Source organism: Heteronotia binoei, chromosome 5 (genome assembly GCF_032191835.1).
Source record: "Heteronotia binoei isolate CCM8104 ecotype False Entrance Well chromosome 5, APGP_CSIRO_Hbin_v1, whole genome shotgun sequence".
Taxonomy (NCBI): domain Eukaryota; kingdom Metazoa; phylum Chordata; class Lepidosauria; order Squamata; family Gekkonidae; genus Heteronotia; species Heteronotia binoei.
Genome location: NC_083227.1, coordinates 54138580 through 54153830, shown reverse-complemented (window position 1 = coordinate 54153830; position 15251 = coordinate 54138580). Strand labels below are relative to the sequence as shown.

Below are 15251 nucleotides of genomic sequence, written 5' to 3'. Positions count from 1 at the left end.
ACTGACTGCTTGCTACTGTTCAACAGCAGCCACTCCAAAAAAACCACTAGGGTGGCCAACCCCTGTTAGGGGCAGGGGATCCCCTGGTTTGGAGGCCCTCCCCCTGCTTCAGGGTCATCCGAAAGTGGAGGGGAAGAAATGTCTGCTGGGTTCTCCATTATACCCTACAGAAACTGGTTCCCATACGGTATAATGGAGAATCAATCTGTGGGTATCAGGGGTTCGGGGGGGGGTTGTTTTTTAAGATAGATGCACAACATTTTCAATATAGCATCTGGTGCCCCTCCTCAAAACACCCCCCAAGTTTCAAAAAGATTGAACCAAGGGTCCAATTCAAAGAGCCCCAAAAGAAGATGCCCCTACCCTTCATTATTTCCAAATGGAGGGAAGGCATTTAAAAGATGCACAGTCCCTTTAAATGTGATGGCCAGAACTCCCTTTGGAGTTCAGTCATGCTTGTAGTTCAACCTTGCTCCTGGCTCCACCCCTCAAAGTCCCCAGATATTTCTTGAGTTGGACCTGGCAACCCTAAAAGCCAGTATAGTGTAGCAGCTAAAGTTTCATATTAGGATCTGGGAAACACAGATTCCAATCACCACTGTATTGTGGAATTTCAGAGTGACCTTGAGCCAGTTACACATTCTCAGAAGATAATGGTGTAAGCTCCTTTTGGGTGCCCACTGTGGCTAAACGCAGGGTATAAATGAAGTTTAAAATATTAAATATAACCAAGGGTTATTTTGTAGAAAAAGAGGTGCTGGAGCTCATTACTACAACTCATTTGCGTATACCACACACCCCTGACATCACTGGAAGGTGTATCAAATTATATCAGCTCAGCAACTGCCTTAAAATTCTTCTTGAATTATGCTTGTCATAATAAAACCTTACTCCTATCATACTTTTTAAATTACTTTCTCCTTTGCGGCCACAGTGGCATGAGGAAGATTTCCATCTGTTTGCTTTATAGGTTTGGATATTTGATTCACTGGCTCTGATCAAGTCACCGTTAGGACGTCTTTTTAAGCTGCTGCCAGGCTCTGGAATGCTTTCTCCTGTACAGTCATCTGTATTTTTTAGCGCGACTCTCATCTTCCACTTACTAGTTATGCTTCGTACTTAATTATTAAAAATAGAGTTTCCTGAGGGCCATCATTCCTGCCTGGAAGATGTACTATGTGCTCTGCAAGGCATAGTCTCTAATCTCAGATTCATGAGGGATGCCTATGACTATTCAGAGCAAGCACAAGTCATTCTGCACATGTTCAACAACACCGTTACCAAAAATTCAGAGCTTAACTGGAGATTTAAATATTTAAATATTTAAAGATTTAAATATTTAAATATTCTATCCAACGCTGGGTAAGTCGTGATCAGGAATGATTTAAATAACAAAAACAAAGAGCTGGGTTGCATTCCCCAGGAGATCCTCCTTGCCGTTCTACTTTCGGTTCATATTATAATATTCCATACACACGCAAACACACAAGCAAAGGGGTATCAAACATGCAGCCCAGGGGACGAATCAGACCCCCAAGCAACTGGCTGTCATCTGCTTCCTTCTCCCTCTTTCTTGCTTCCTTTTGCATCACACCTTGCTTTACCAAGCTGGCTCAATCACACAGGAGCTTCAGAGCAAAACGACCCTTGGCACTTACCGTGAGGGGTCCTTCTCCTAGGAGGAAAGGAGGACATCTTGGGTGCTTTCCCACCGTCCAATCAGGGAGGCAGGAATCAAAACTTCCTCTTCCTGTGGCTGTGGGGAACCACCCATCTTCAGTTCGGGTGACTCCGAGCAGCAGTATAACGTTAACTGTATCTATAAAAATAAAAACTTCTAACAAGTGAAACAACAACAACTATTAGTCTGTCGGTGCCCATAAAGGAGATGGGCGATCGACGAAGGTATAAACTTTATTGATAGGAAAAGTAGGGAACAGGCCCGAAGGCCATCAAATGTTGGTAGAGATGTAGTTAGGTACAGTGGAGAATTCAGCTGCCCAAGGTAGGGCGATAGATGGGAGGGCAAGATGTCCTCCTTTCCTCCTAGGAGAAGGACCCCTCACGGTAAGTGCCAAGGGTCGTTCTCCCTAGGAGGCGGAGGACATCTTGGGTGCTCCTAGAGCAGTAGGTTACTTAGGGAGGGATCGCCCTACTCAGGCAGTACATGCTGTAAGATTCGTCTACCGAAGGCCGCATCCGCCAACGCGTAAGAGTTCAGCTTGTAGTGTCGAACGAAGGTGGAGATTGACGACCACGTAGCTGCCTTACACACTTCCTCGACTGAGGCGTTCCTGCTGAAGGCTGCGTTGGCGGCTGCGCTTCTGGTCGAGTGTGCTGTGATCCCAGGTGGAACCTCGAGGTGCAAGGCCTTGTAGGCCTCCGCTATGCACTGCTTAATGGCATAACTAATGGCCGACTTGGACATCTTTTGCCCCAATCTGGGTGCAGAGATATTGATGAACATAGAGTCTGACTTACGTAGTGACTCTGTTCTAATCAGGTAGACTTTGATCGCCCTGCGCACGTCCAGGGTGTGCCAGGTTCGTTCCTTGGGGTGTCTGGGATCCGGACAAAAGGATGGTAGGTTGATCTCTTGATTTTGGTGGAATCTGGATGACACCTTTGGTTGGAAGGTAGGATCCGGGTAGAGTACGACTTAGTCCTTGTGGAACACGCATAGCTCCTTCCTAGCAGATAGAGCTCCTAACTCGGAGACCCTTCTGGCTGATGTTATTGCCACCAGGAAAATCGTCTTCATGCGAAGCATCTTTAAGGGCACTTGCATGAGCGGTTCGAAGGGTGGACCTGTTAGGGCGTTCAGCACTGGGTTCAGCCTCCAGGTAGGGAACCGATGGGTCTGCGGTGGGGAGCTTAAGGAAGCCCCTCTAAGGAACTGTCGGATGTGAGGGTGAGACGACAGGGATACACCATCCACCTGCTGAAGTACTGACGACAGTGCCGCGATCTGGCGTTTGAGGGTGGCTGGCTTCAGGCCGGACTGTAGCCCATCCTGAAGGAATTGTAGCACCCTGGGAACAGTAGGGTGTAATGGATCCACACTCTTTCTCCGGCACCACCTGTGGAAGGCTTTCCAAGACATGTTGTAGATCCGCGTCGTGGATTCCTTTCTGGATGCTAAGATGGTATTCGTCACTTCGCTGGTGTACCCTAGGTCTAGTAGCGATCTCCTCTCAACCTCCACGCGGTCAATCTCAGCCATTCTGGGCGGGGGTGCCACACTGGTCCCTGCAGCAGCATGTCTGGCCCGGTTGGTAGGTGGAAGGGGTTGCTCCGCCGACATCTGCTGGATTGAAGAGAACCAGGGACGCCGAGGCCACCAGGGCGCAACTAAGATGACTTCTGCCCCCAGCGACCTGATCCTTCTGAGAACTTTTGGGAGGTCCTGGAAGTGTAGGAGGGCTAGGCGAACTGCCCGAAGCTCTAGTAGGTTGATTGGGAGGTTCGATTCCCTGGTCGACCACTGGCCCTGTGTTGGGATCTCGTTGAGGGTTGCCCCCCAACCGGAGAGTCCCACCTGGAGACAGGCAACCTTACAAAAAACAAAGTAGTATGCACATCTTCCATCCAGGTATTTCTCTGGCTGGGAAGAGGCTGTCTCTGTGAGAGACTGCAATATTAAAAAAAGTTAAAACTGAAGATGGGTGGTTCCCCACAGCCACAGGAAGAGGAAGTTTTGATTCCTGCCTCCCTGATTGGACGGTGGGAAAGCACCCAAGATGTCCTCCGCCTCAATCACACAGGAGCTTCAGAGCAAAACCTTTATTTTCTCCATTGGCTGAGGCGCCTCTCTTAGGGTGGAAGGGGGGGAGGCAGAGCTGGCTTTGCCAGGCTCTCTCAATCACACAGCAAAGCTACCGAGCCAAGCCTGTTCTTTCTATTGGCTGAGGCTCCTCCCCCTCCTTGTCCTCTGGGGAAGGGAAGAGCCAGAGCTTCCTTTGCCCATTTCCCTGGATCCCATGGGAGAGATACAAAGAAAGCACCTTTAAGACCAATGATCATTAATGTTATAAACATGTCCTAGTTTTAAAAAAAAATTTAAACTTTAATTGTGTTTGTCTGTGTCCCTTATAAAGTTTCTATCTTTGCTACCTAATCTTAAGTAGGAACATACATGGACAGGCTCGACATGGCCCATCCTGACAAGGGGTCATTTATATCAGATCCGGTCCTCATAAGATTAGTACAGAAGTTCTCTCAGAAGAAGCAATAAATTCTGGAGCTACAAATGCTTTACAGTATGTATTTAGAACACAGCACGTTCAAACTTCTCCAACAAGAGGATTGTTTCCCAGACTCTAACAAGGGACTGAAAGCAGTGAAAGAATCTCTATGTTGGTTTACTCTCTGAAAAGCCTGTTTCCAATGCACGGCCTCTTTTTCCAAACTCCAGCATTTTCAAAGGGTGTTTCAACACAGCCGGTAACACATTTCGTTTCCCTTTGCTGTTCCAAGCATACAGCAACTTACAGATGGTGCATAAGAATGTCTTTGACAGTGTTTTAAAAAGCCACTGTGAATAACAGTTATTGTGACACTAATAAAGTGAGGTTTGTTTGCTGAACAGCTGTGGCTATATTGTTCTTCTGTGGAGTGGGGGGGGGGGGGAGGCAGCCGTTAGGCAAATGGAATGTGTGTTCTCCATTGGCTGAAAGTGACATCATCTGCCTTGAAACAGAGCACTAGAAATCTGGTTTCCCTGAAGGAGCACCTAAGCGAATGGCAGACACGTTAGTGTAACCAAATGATTAGCACTTAATCCCCCAAGAAAGCAGAGCCCGTTCCACCAAGATGAAGAAGGGGATGGTAGAGTGCTTACTGCACAGCTTGCAAGGAAATGGGTTTAAAGCGTGGCCTGGGTTTCATCCACCTTGGGTTTAAGTGCCGCTGAGAACAGCAAGCAGAGAAAGGGAAAGCTAAAGTCAAGGTGTTTGTGTGGGGGGAGAGAAACAGGAAAAGAAAAAAAAAGGGACCCCCACACACAGATGTATGCTGGGAGGAAAAAAGATGGGGGAAAGGTCACCTGCTCACTTCTCAGCAAAACCCAATGTATTTATTTATTTTATTATAGTTATATCCTGCCCTCCTCTGATGGGCCCAGGGCCGCTAACAACAGTGAAAACAACATAATATTAAAACAGAATTGCAATAAAATCATTGAAGTTATTTCATACAGTTTCCGTTACAGTCCCTAGCATCCAAGATGGCATCATTTTTTAGTTCTGTTTTTAGTAGCTTCCCCCCCCACCCCCCCGGGGAAAAAATGTTCACACTGATGAACAGAAGTCAATTTTGTGTTTTTACGTTTTTACAAACGTATACTTATTCTGTGCTCCAAGCTGTCACAGATAGGGATTGAGAGTAATAACAAAAACATAAACTTGGTTTGGGTTTTCTGCAGTTGTAAGTTGCCTTCAGCGTGTCTGGGTATCAAGACTTTAAGATAAATAAATGATCTGTGTGGCATTTCAGCACTTCAGTACATCAGAAGAACCTGCCCAAATGATATAGAAGCATCTTAGAAGACTTCATTGACAATAGTTCAGGGGGAGAGATGTGCAAGGGAGAAGAGTCGTACCCAAACTGTTTTCAAGCATCTAAAACAGTTTCCTTGAACTCTTCCTAGAAGGAAGAGCAAACACAGCCCAAGGCTGCAATGCGTTTTCTCAAAATTAAATCCCACCATGTGTATGGGACCATGAGAAAAGCTGGGATCTTCAGAAAAGTCGCAGACTCTCCTCTGCAGAAGTTTTTATGTGTTACTTCTACACTGTGATGTTAGGAGACATAATCTATGCTATCACTGCTTTGCTTGTCTTCCTACTTAGGCTACAGTTACATTCTTCAATTTAAAAAAAAAACAGAAGGGCTTTTATATGTCAAAATTAACCTTCTGCTGAAAGCCAAAGCTTCAGCTTTAGCCACTGCAAGTTTCAGAAGTAAAAACATTAAAACCACTAGTTTAAGGAATAAATCAAAACATTAAAACAGGGCAAACAGACAGAAGCCACTGGTCCAATCCTACGAATGTTATGGTTCCTAGGCAACATTCCTCTTAGATCAACGTCACAAAATAGGTTTGTGGATGAAGTGACTGTTAATGTTACTGGAACTGTGCAGAAATGCATTTAGATTACATTCTTTTTTAATTGCACTGGTATTCTTCATACCCTACATTTATAACACATTTTACCTCCACAACATCTTGAGAGTTTACTATAGCATATCAGAATCACTACATCATGTTCCTGTTTTTAAGTGGGTTTGGAGAGTGCATCTTCTCCCCTTCCATCCTGTCCTTTTTTTTAATGCTGTCATCTCCATTTTCCAGAACAAAATTACACTTCCTTGGTAATTACCGTGTCAAGCGAATTCTGCTGTGTACAACTTAACAGAAAGCTGCTTATACTTTGGTGTCGAAAACAGATTCCTAATAAGGTAAATGTAGTACCCTGTAGGATGAGAAAGTCCCAAGATACCGGCATAGTGAAAAGACTTGCCAAAAAGCACCTTATAACTACTGCTTTACTGACCAATTGCTGTTTGCATAATACTGTATCTCATGAGACAGATTTCTGTGATAAAGTCGGCAATTTCCCAGTAATTGTGTGGCAGGGACCCTGGGACTTAACCCAGGAATCGTGGGGCTGAGGCCTAGTCTGGTGTCTACAATGGACTGTGGCTGCATTCATGTCAGAGTTCTTTTTAGGCGCAGAAGGAAATAAAACCCTGAGATTGGCAGGAAGTATAATGATTCTGGATTGGCCAAGCTTAATATAAATATTAGCATAGTAGTACAAAGACTATAAATATTAGAAATATAAATATTAGGAACCCGTCTGCCTTCCTTTGCCAAGTCAATGGAGCAGAACATAGTCCTTACAAAACTTTCAAGGTCCACCTAGCAGTGTTTCCAGCTGAAGCAACTGATGTCGGGGACTCTGAACTCAAAGCCTGGATACGTATATGTCATCTCAAAATATGTTTAGGGCAGCAGTCTAAGAACTACTAAGCTTTTCGTAAGGCAAGCGGGAAAGCAGCTTGAAGATTTCCATATATGCCTATATATATATATATATATATATATATATATATATATATATATATATATATATATATATATATATATCCACCTGTCAATTTAGTTTGGGGGGATTAGCTTTGATTAATATTTCCATCATGCCATCAAGTTCAACTGGCTTCACTCAGCATTCAGCACCCTAGTTTCTGGAACAGCCTGCCAAAGGAGATCTGATCTAGTCTCCTCCCCTTCTGTCATTGTGGTGAGTTTGGAAAGCTGTTCTTTTTCTAAGGCTGAGGACCTGGAGACTGTATTATGGATGGTCTTCATTTTATTTAAACCTGTGTCTTTTCACTGGAATTTTTAACCTGCTGTTTGCTTAGTCACTCAGAACAATTTTGGAACAGAGAGATTCTTTTTTAAACGTAACTGAGATATGCATAGATGAACACATCCACAAGTACCCATGTCTCCCACTCACTCCGATTAGCCTGCCACAGGGATGGCTCATTGCACCCTTGAACTCCAGGGTTCTAGTGATTTACTGACCAATTGCTTCCCTTCCTCTGACACCTTTTTCATAATGTGTTTGAGTGGGGCTTAATGTGGTTACAGAGAACAAGCTTCCATCACTAAAAGTAATAAGAGATTTAATTTAAAAGAAAATTTCACACACATAACTCTGTACAGCAATGGATCAAGCAAGGATACAGAGTAAAGGTGCATACATGCAGTCCTCTGTCTCTCTGCAGTCTCTCTGTTGAGAGCCAGTTTGGTGTAGTGGTTAAGTGCGCGAACTCTTATCCAGGAGAACCAGGTCTGATTCCCCACTCCTCCATTTGCAGCTGCTGGAATGGCCTTGGGTCAGCAATAGCTCTCGCAGAATTATCCTTGTAAGTGCAGGCTCTGTGACAGCTCTCTCAGACCCACCTACCTCACAGGGTGTTTGTTGTGGGGGAGGAAGCTAAAGGAGATTGTGAGCCGCTCTGAGACTCTGAGATTCAGAATATAGGGCAGGATATAAATCCAATATCATCTTCTTCTCTCCTCTAGAGAAACCCTGCCTGCTATTCTAGGGTAGGCTATTTACTCCTACAGCATTTCTTTCGTCATCCATTAACTTGAGCTTTTGTCCAGGCTATCTGCCCTTTGTTAGCACCAGGTGGTAATGGCAGCCATCAAGACTGAGCCCCGGTGTGAGAGCTCCTTCTTGCAAGTTATTGCCAGCTGAAATCAGCCAAAAATAGATTTCTTCTCTTGGCATCAAGGGACCCTATCTTCTCAATTTGCACCCCCCCAATCCACATTAGTCCTTCCCTTCCTCTTTATTCCCAGGAAGTGATACAATCTAACTTTGAGTATCCCCATGTTTCTGTTCCCTCCTACATTTCAGGGTATGAGACAGCCCTTAGATCAGGGGTGTCGAACTCATTTGTTATGAAGGCCGGATCTGACATAAATGAAACATAGTTGGGACATGCCAGGCTGTGTTGGGTTGGGCCATGTGTGTATCTATTTAAGATTCGGTAGCAGAGATATAAACTTTTTAAAGGAGACAGACAAACACGACTTTTAGAAACAACCCTTACAATGAAATATGCTTAAAACATTAGCACTCGTTGGTCTTAAAGGTGCTTTCTTTGTATTTCTCCCATGGGATCCAGGGAACTGGGCAAAGGAAGCTCTGGCTCTTTCCCTCCCTCCCCAGGGGACCAGAAGGGGTAGGAGCCTCAACCAATGGAGAAAATCAAGATTTTGCTCTATAGCTCCTGTGCGATTGAGCAAGCCTTGCAAAGCAAGCTGTGATGCAGAAGGAAGCAAGAGAGAGGGAGAAGGAAGCAGACAAGAGCCAGTTGCTTGGGGGTCTGATAGGAGCTCTCTGGGCCACGTGTTTGACACCCCTGCCTTAGATTGTTCTCTGCTGGCAAGAAGCATGTGTATAGCTGGGATACAGGAAGCCTGACAGCAATTAATCTCTCTCCTGTGCCCTGTCCTTTTCCCAAAAGGAGTGAATGTGGGGGTTCTTGGAGTGAATGTGGGGGTTTTGCAACCCCAAAACTCCATATACTGTGATGTAGTCCCAAAGGGGAGGGCATTTCTCCACAATGTTCCTGGAACTTGTATTTCAACAGCAATCACAATAGCAAAGAATGCACTATTTAGAAAGAAAAATACCTTGCTTTCAACAGCTTGTCATACTAATTGCTTCACCTGGTGAAGTCAATATTGATTAAATTGTAAAGGAGTGGCACACAATTATCATCATAAGGTATACAAAGCCATGAGGCTAAGGAAGTTGGACACAGTGCTCTGACAGCTAAAAGATTTTAAAAGAGGGGAAGTGTAGGTCAACATGCTATGGGACTACAGTGAACACTGCAGTGGAGTTTACAGCAAATATACTTATCAAAATAGAGAGATGCTAAAGGAAGGTAGCACAAAACAAACCCAAAACCACTGCAAAGGGTTCCCATTCCACTTCTTGCCACAGAAGGCCTCTGGTTGCTGCAGACAACTAACAGGGCATTGGCTGTCTCTTCTTTCCAACCATTTATAGGCTAGGGTTCTATTGACTTTTTCTTCACAAATCAGTTCAAGCATTTTTCTCTCACTTGTCACACACTGTCCACATCTTCCTTCCACACATAATTTCTGCTGTTAAACTAATGTGTCTGCAGCACAGACCACAAACCTGTGCATCCCCTTCAGATGTATTTACCAGTTTTCATACTTAACCAAATCCAAAAAGTTACTCTCAAAAAGCCTTATTATAGACAGTTGTCAGCGGCGTTTCTGAAATTATGTCGCTGTTCAAGCCTTGAATTCAGCAGGAGCTCACAAAAGTGCAGCTCCTGAACCTTTCTGATGGCTCCCCCTCCTCCTCCCCACCTACCTAGTCCATTAAATAGTAGGGGCAGCTGCATAACAATCCCTTGATGAGGAGAGCAGGCAGCCAGCCAGTCACCAGGAACTTTGCCACGCACGCCCCCATCAGCCCTCATTAACTCCAGGAGAAGCCAATGCCACCCTTTCTCCACATCTTATGTGATTTTGGGCAGCAGGTGGCTCTCTAGCCAGCCCAAGCAGGCCTCGCTTCCTCAGGGCTCTCCTTTCTTGAGTTGGATTGCTTTTGGCTGATGGGGGGGGAGCAAATTTTAATGAGTTATGCTAATGAGCTCCACCACCTATTTTTATACAAAACAATCCCTGTCACTATTCATTTTACTAGACCCAATCCAGCACTAGAACCATTCCAGTCTGGTTTCTGCCCTGGCCATGGGGCTGAAACTGTCCTGGTCCCTCTAACAGATGACCTCCGTAAGCAGCTGCATCGAGGCAGGTCGGCGCTGTTGTTATTGTTAGACCTTACAGCAGCATTCAACACAGTTGACTGCATTGTTGACGCACCACCTCGCCGAAGTGGGAATAAGTGGGGTGGCCTTGCTTTCCTCCTTTCTGCACAGTTAGGGACAGAGGGTGGTGCAAGGTGAGGATGTGTCCACTAGATATCCCCTTTTGTGTGGGGTTCCACAAGGGGCACTCCTCTGCCCAATGTTATTCAATGTCTATATGTGCCCCCTTGCCCAGCTGGTACAGAGCTTTGGGCTGGGATGTCATCAATACGCAGATGACATCCGGTTATATTTGCTGCTGGACGGCCAGTTGGCTGCAGTCCCACCAACTCTGGCTGAGGATATGGAGGCTGTGATGCACTGGCTAAGGAAGAGTAGGTTGAAGCTGAACCCATCAAAGACGGAAGTTCTATGGTTGGGGAGAGCGGGGTTGGAGTTGGAGCGTAGGCTGCTGACTCTTGATGAGGCGCTACTAACACCAGTGCCCTCTGTCGAGAGCTTAGGAGTGACACTGGACACTAAGCTTTCAATGGAGGCCCAGGTCACACATATTGCCAAGGTAGCATTTTTTCATCTTCGTCAAGCTCGGCAGCTAGTTGCCCTCCTATCTCGCTCAGACCTAACCACAGTAATCCATGCAATGGTCACCTCCAGACTAGACTACTGTAACTCGCTCTATGCTGGCCTACTCTTGAATCTGATCCAGAAGCTCCAATGGGTCAATGTGGCAGCACGAGTCCTGACAAGAACACCACGGACGGCACATATTCTACCTGTGCTGTGCCAGCTACACTGGTTGCCAGTTGAGTACCAAGTTAGATTCAAGGTTTTGGTTATGACCTTTAAGGCCTTGAGTGGTCTGGGACCGATGTATCTACAGCAGGGGTGGCCAAGGGTAGCTCTCCAGATGTTTTTGCCTACAACTCCTATCAGCCCCAGCCATTGGCCATGCTGGCTGGTGCTGATGGGAGTTGTAGGCAAAAAAACATCTGGAGAGCTACCATGCAAGGACCGCCTTCTCCACTATGTCCCTGGAAGGGTGTTGCACTCCGGTAGTCGAAATCTGCTGGTGATCCCTGCCCGAAAGAACTCTGGCTGTCCTCAACAAGGGCCAGGGCTTTCTCAGTCCTGGCCCCAACTTGGTGGAATGCTCTGTCAGAAGACATCAAGGCCCTGCGGGATCTTTTACAGTTTTGCAGGGCCTGTAAGGCAGAGATGTTCTGCCAAGCCTTTGCATAAGAACAGCGATGGTTGCCATGCTGGCACTTTTTCCTCCCCACCCCCTCTTGGGGGGATCCTCCCACCCTTGATGTGATGCAATAACTGAATAAGAGCACTTTAAAGACGCCATCAGGGTTTTTAATTTTTTAATGTAATTGATTTTATATATATGTATTTTTTACTGTTGTACATTGCCCTGAGCCTGGCGCTAGCCGGGATAGGGCAATTCATTAAATGTAATAAATAACAATAATACTCCTAATTCACTTTCAAACATGCTAAATAATGCAGTTTCAATCCACTTCAGTGACCGTTTTCCAAGTGGATTTTGCCATTTCACACAGCAAAATCCAGTTGCAAAGTGCACTGAAAGTGGATTGAAAGTGTAGAATTTAGTGGGTGTGGAAGTGCCACTAGTGAGAAAGCAAATACAAGGTCAGAAGTGCTACACTCTCCTCCATCTAACTTTATTGAAATCTATTTATTTGCTGGCTTTCTTTGTTTGGCTTTCTTTATTCTCTCCCACCCTACTCAAAGGACTCATCACTGACAAAGTTGCAGTCTGGATTTTGCCAATACAAAACATCTAAGGGCGTTTTTTAAAAGGCCATTTCCAATACTTAAATGTCAAACACAAAAGATTCTTTATTTCCCCAAACATCTCAAATTTACACTTTAAATTATGAAACACCATCTCCTCATGGCATCTTCTTCACTTTCCACACAATTCTTCACCTTCATGACCCCACCAATGAATTAAATTGCTCTATAATGTCATAAAGTACTCCCCTAGCCATGCAAGCTACTCAAATAAAGATATTAAAAAAAAAAGCTGTTTTTTAAAAAAAGACTGTAAATGTTGTCTCATTTATTTCGGCTTACATGAAACTAAACTTTTGGGATTTTTCCAGGAGAGTAACTTAAAATGGAAAATATGTATCAAGTTTCTTCTTATGTCACTGGAGCAAAGTCAGGTAGTGGCTGACAGCAGTTTGGTGGTTTATGTAAAATTATTTTGTGGTCTGGGTCAAGCGCCAAGTGGCAAGTGGCTTCAGCTTTCAAAACCACTAGTACATTTTAAGTGCCTGAGAAGGTAGCTTGAAGCATGATTTGGAGACGGAACTTGGTTTATAGAACTGCCTGAAAACAAAAGATTTTGAGAAGAACCACAGACAATAATTTATGAGGTGAACTACAGGCTAGTCTAGCAGGATTTTGAACTATACACCCCACAAACCCAGGGTGTGTGCGTTAAAAGCTGCAACTAGCTAACATCCATTCTAGGCCAGTGTGAACAAGAAATATCATCGCATTTCATAAGAAAGAAAAAGAAATTAAACAATCGTCACTGGATAATATGGAACACACATGCAAGCAGGGATTTTTTCTGAGGGAATGCAGTGGAACGGAGTTCCAAAACCAGTTTATGGAAACAAAATTCTCAAAAAAAAAATTTTAAGTTCGTAAAGGGCACCCGTGTGTTTCTCCTTCATTCCCCTCTTGAGAGTTCCAGCACCCTTTTTTTCCAGAAAAAAGCCCTGAATGCAAGGATCCTAAAGCTGCTTGTAAATAAAAAAGCTAAAGGTAGTCCCCGTGTAAGCACCAGTCGTTTTCGACTCTGGGATGACGTTGCTTTCACAACATTGCCACGGCAGACTTTTTATGGGGTGGTTTGCCATTGCCTTCTTCAGTCATCTACACTTTCCCCTCAGCAATCTGGGTACTCATTTTACTGACCTCGGAAGGATGGAAGGCTGAGTCAACCTGGAGCCAGCTATCTGAACCAGCTTTTGCTGGGATCGAATTCAGGTCATGAACAGAGGGCTCTGACTGCAGTACTGCAGCTTTACCACTCTGCACCATAAGGCTTTTTTGCTTGTAAATACCTTGGATATAATTCATCATTTAATCACCTAATGGCATTTAGAGGCTTGGGGATTCAAAAACAACTACTACAAGAATGTTAGTAACATGCTCAGCAGCACTGTCTTAACAATGTAGCTCACTGCACGGGAGGTAACACTGTTCTGTTGCAGGTGGAGCAAGCAGACAGCTGAAAATACAGATCAGACCAGTGCCATCTCTGAACAGTAGCCATGAAAGTCAGGAAGAGAGAAGAAGCAGTATCTTATTAGAAAGTGCTAAGTGGTGCCAAGTCAGACTGTTTTTTCACAGTATCTAGCACAGTCCATGTATGACATACTGATATGCCCTAATGATATTCAAATTCTCCAGTCACCAATGACAAACAGATTTTCCTTGAACTGTTACAGTAAAATCATCTTGGTTTAATCTTAGCATTCAGGGTTAGCCTTTCTTGGTCTTTCCCACCATTCTTTCCAGTCTTTTAATAGCTGCTGAATCTGCATCCAGTTTTATCCTTCCTCTAAAATTTGGTACTGTTCACATTTATAACATCATCAACCCTTATAATTTGTCCATAGGAGGAACTTACCTTTAAGGACTCCCAAAGAGGAAACTGAACTACAGAGAAAGGAATCTGGAATCAAAGAGAGAAAAATCTGTCACAGAAGCAAATGATGTTGACATGTTAGTTAGCTTACTAAATTAGGAAAAGTTATGGTCCACTCAGTGAATTGCTGCTTACTAAATGTATAAATCCTGGAGAACTCAGTTATGCACACACTGTTGGGTGGCTGGTTTTGCTAAAGAAGCTTTGACTGTGTTTAACACATTCCCTTGTGAGAGGGTAATGCATTGCAACCAGGGTGGGCTCTAAGAGGAACAACTGGCACCATCAAATATAGTAAGTTTGATTCGAAGCATGGAAATACCATAAAGGAAATGGTTCAGAAACCACATACAGAAATCCAGCCTGCCAAAGAATTACCAGCTCAATATTAGAGCTAAGTTGTCACAAAACTTTGTGTTAAACTGAAGAGAGATTCAGAGAATTTGTTTGGTGCAGAGTTGTTTTCTGCTGCCCCCAAAGGTTGGGCCAGAACCAATGGGTTTAAATTAAAGCAAAAGAATTTCCGGCTAAACATTAGGAAGTACTTCCTGACAGAGCAGTTCCTCAGTGAACCAGTTTCCTCAGGAGGTGGAGGGCTCTCTTTCTTTGGAAGTTTTTAAACAGAGGCTAGATGGCCATCTCACAGCAATGCTGATTCTGTGAACTTAGGCAGATCATAAGAAGAAGGGCAGGAGAGATTGCTTCAGCGCTTAGTTTTCATGGCCTCTTCTTACATGCCCAGGAAAATGCTTCTTTTCACTTTGGGGTTAGGCAGCATTTTTTCTCCAGGCCAGTTTTGCCAGGGATCCTGGGCAGTCCCCCCCCCCTTTTTTTTACTGTCTTCTGAGTTTGGAGCAGGGAACACTGTGGGTGTGTGTGGGGGGGGAGGTATTTGTGAATTTCCTGCACTGTGCAGTGTATTGGACTAGATGACCCTGGAGAACCCTTCCAACTCTATGATTCTCGGATGGCCATGCAGTAGAATAGCTAGATTAGAGTTCAGTAGCACCTTAGGGATGAACAACATTTTTGGATATGAGCATTTCAGAGTCAAAACTCCCTTCATCAGACAGGAGCCTTTGACTCTTTGACAAAGGGATCTTTGACACTTGAAAGCTCATAACCCCCCTCCCCCCAAAAAACCCCCCCAAACCCCTTGTTG

At 44.6% G+C, this 15251-nt stretch overlaps 1 protein-coding gene across 5 annotated transcripts in view; it reads right to left on the bottom strand.

Moving 5' to 3' along the window:
* The window catches only part of SLC25A26 (solute carrier family 25 member 26), a 174417-nt gene that overhangs the window by 40051 nt on the left and 119115 nt on the right, over window positions 1-15251 (bottom strand). For 4 of the 5 annotated variants that reach the window (XM_060239496.1, XM_060239500.1, XM_060239498.1 and 1 more), the window contains one exon: window positions 14072-14116. The exons of the other annotated variant lie outside the window; for it this stretch is intronic. In XM_060239496.1, coding sequence (XP_060095479.1) covers window positions 14072-14116 — 45 coding nt within the window. The remainder of the gene's footprint in view (window positions 1-14071; window positions 14117-15251) is intronic. 5 annotated transcript variants of the gene reach the window in all.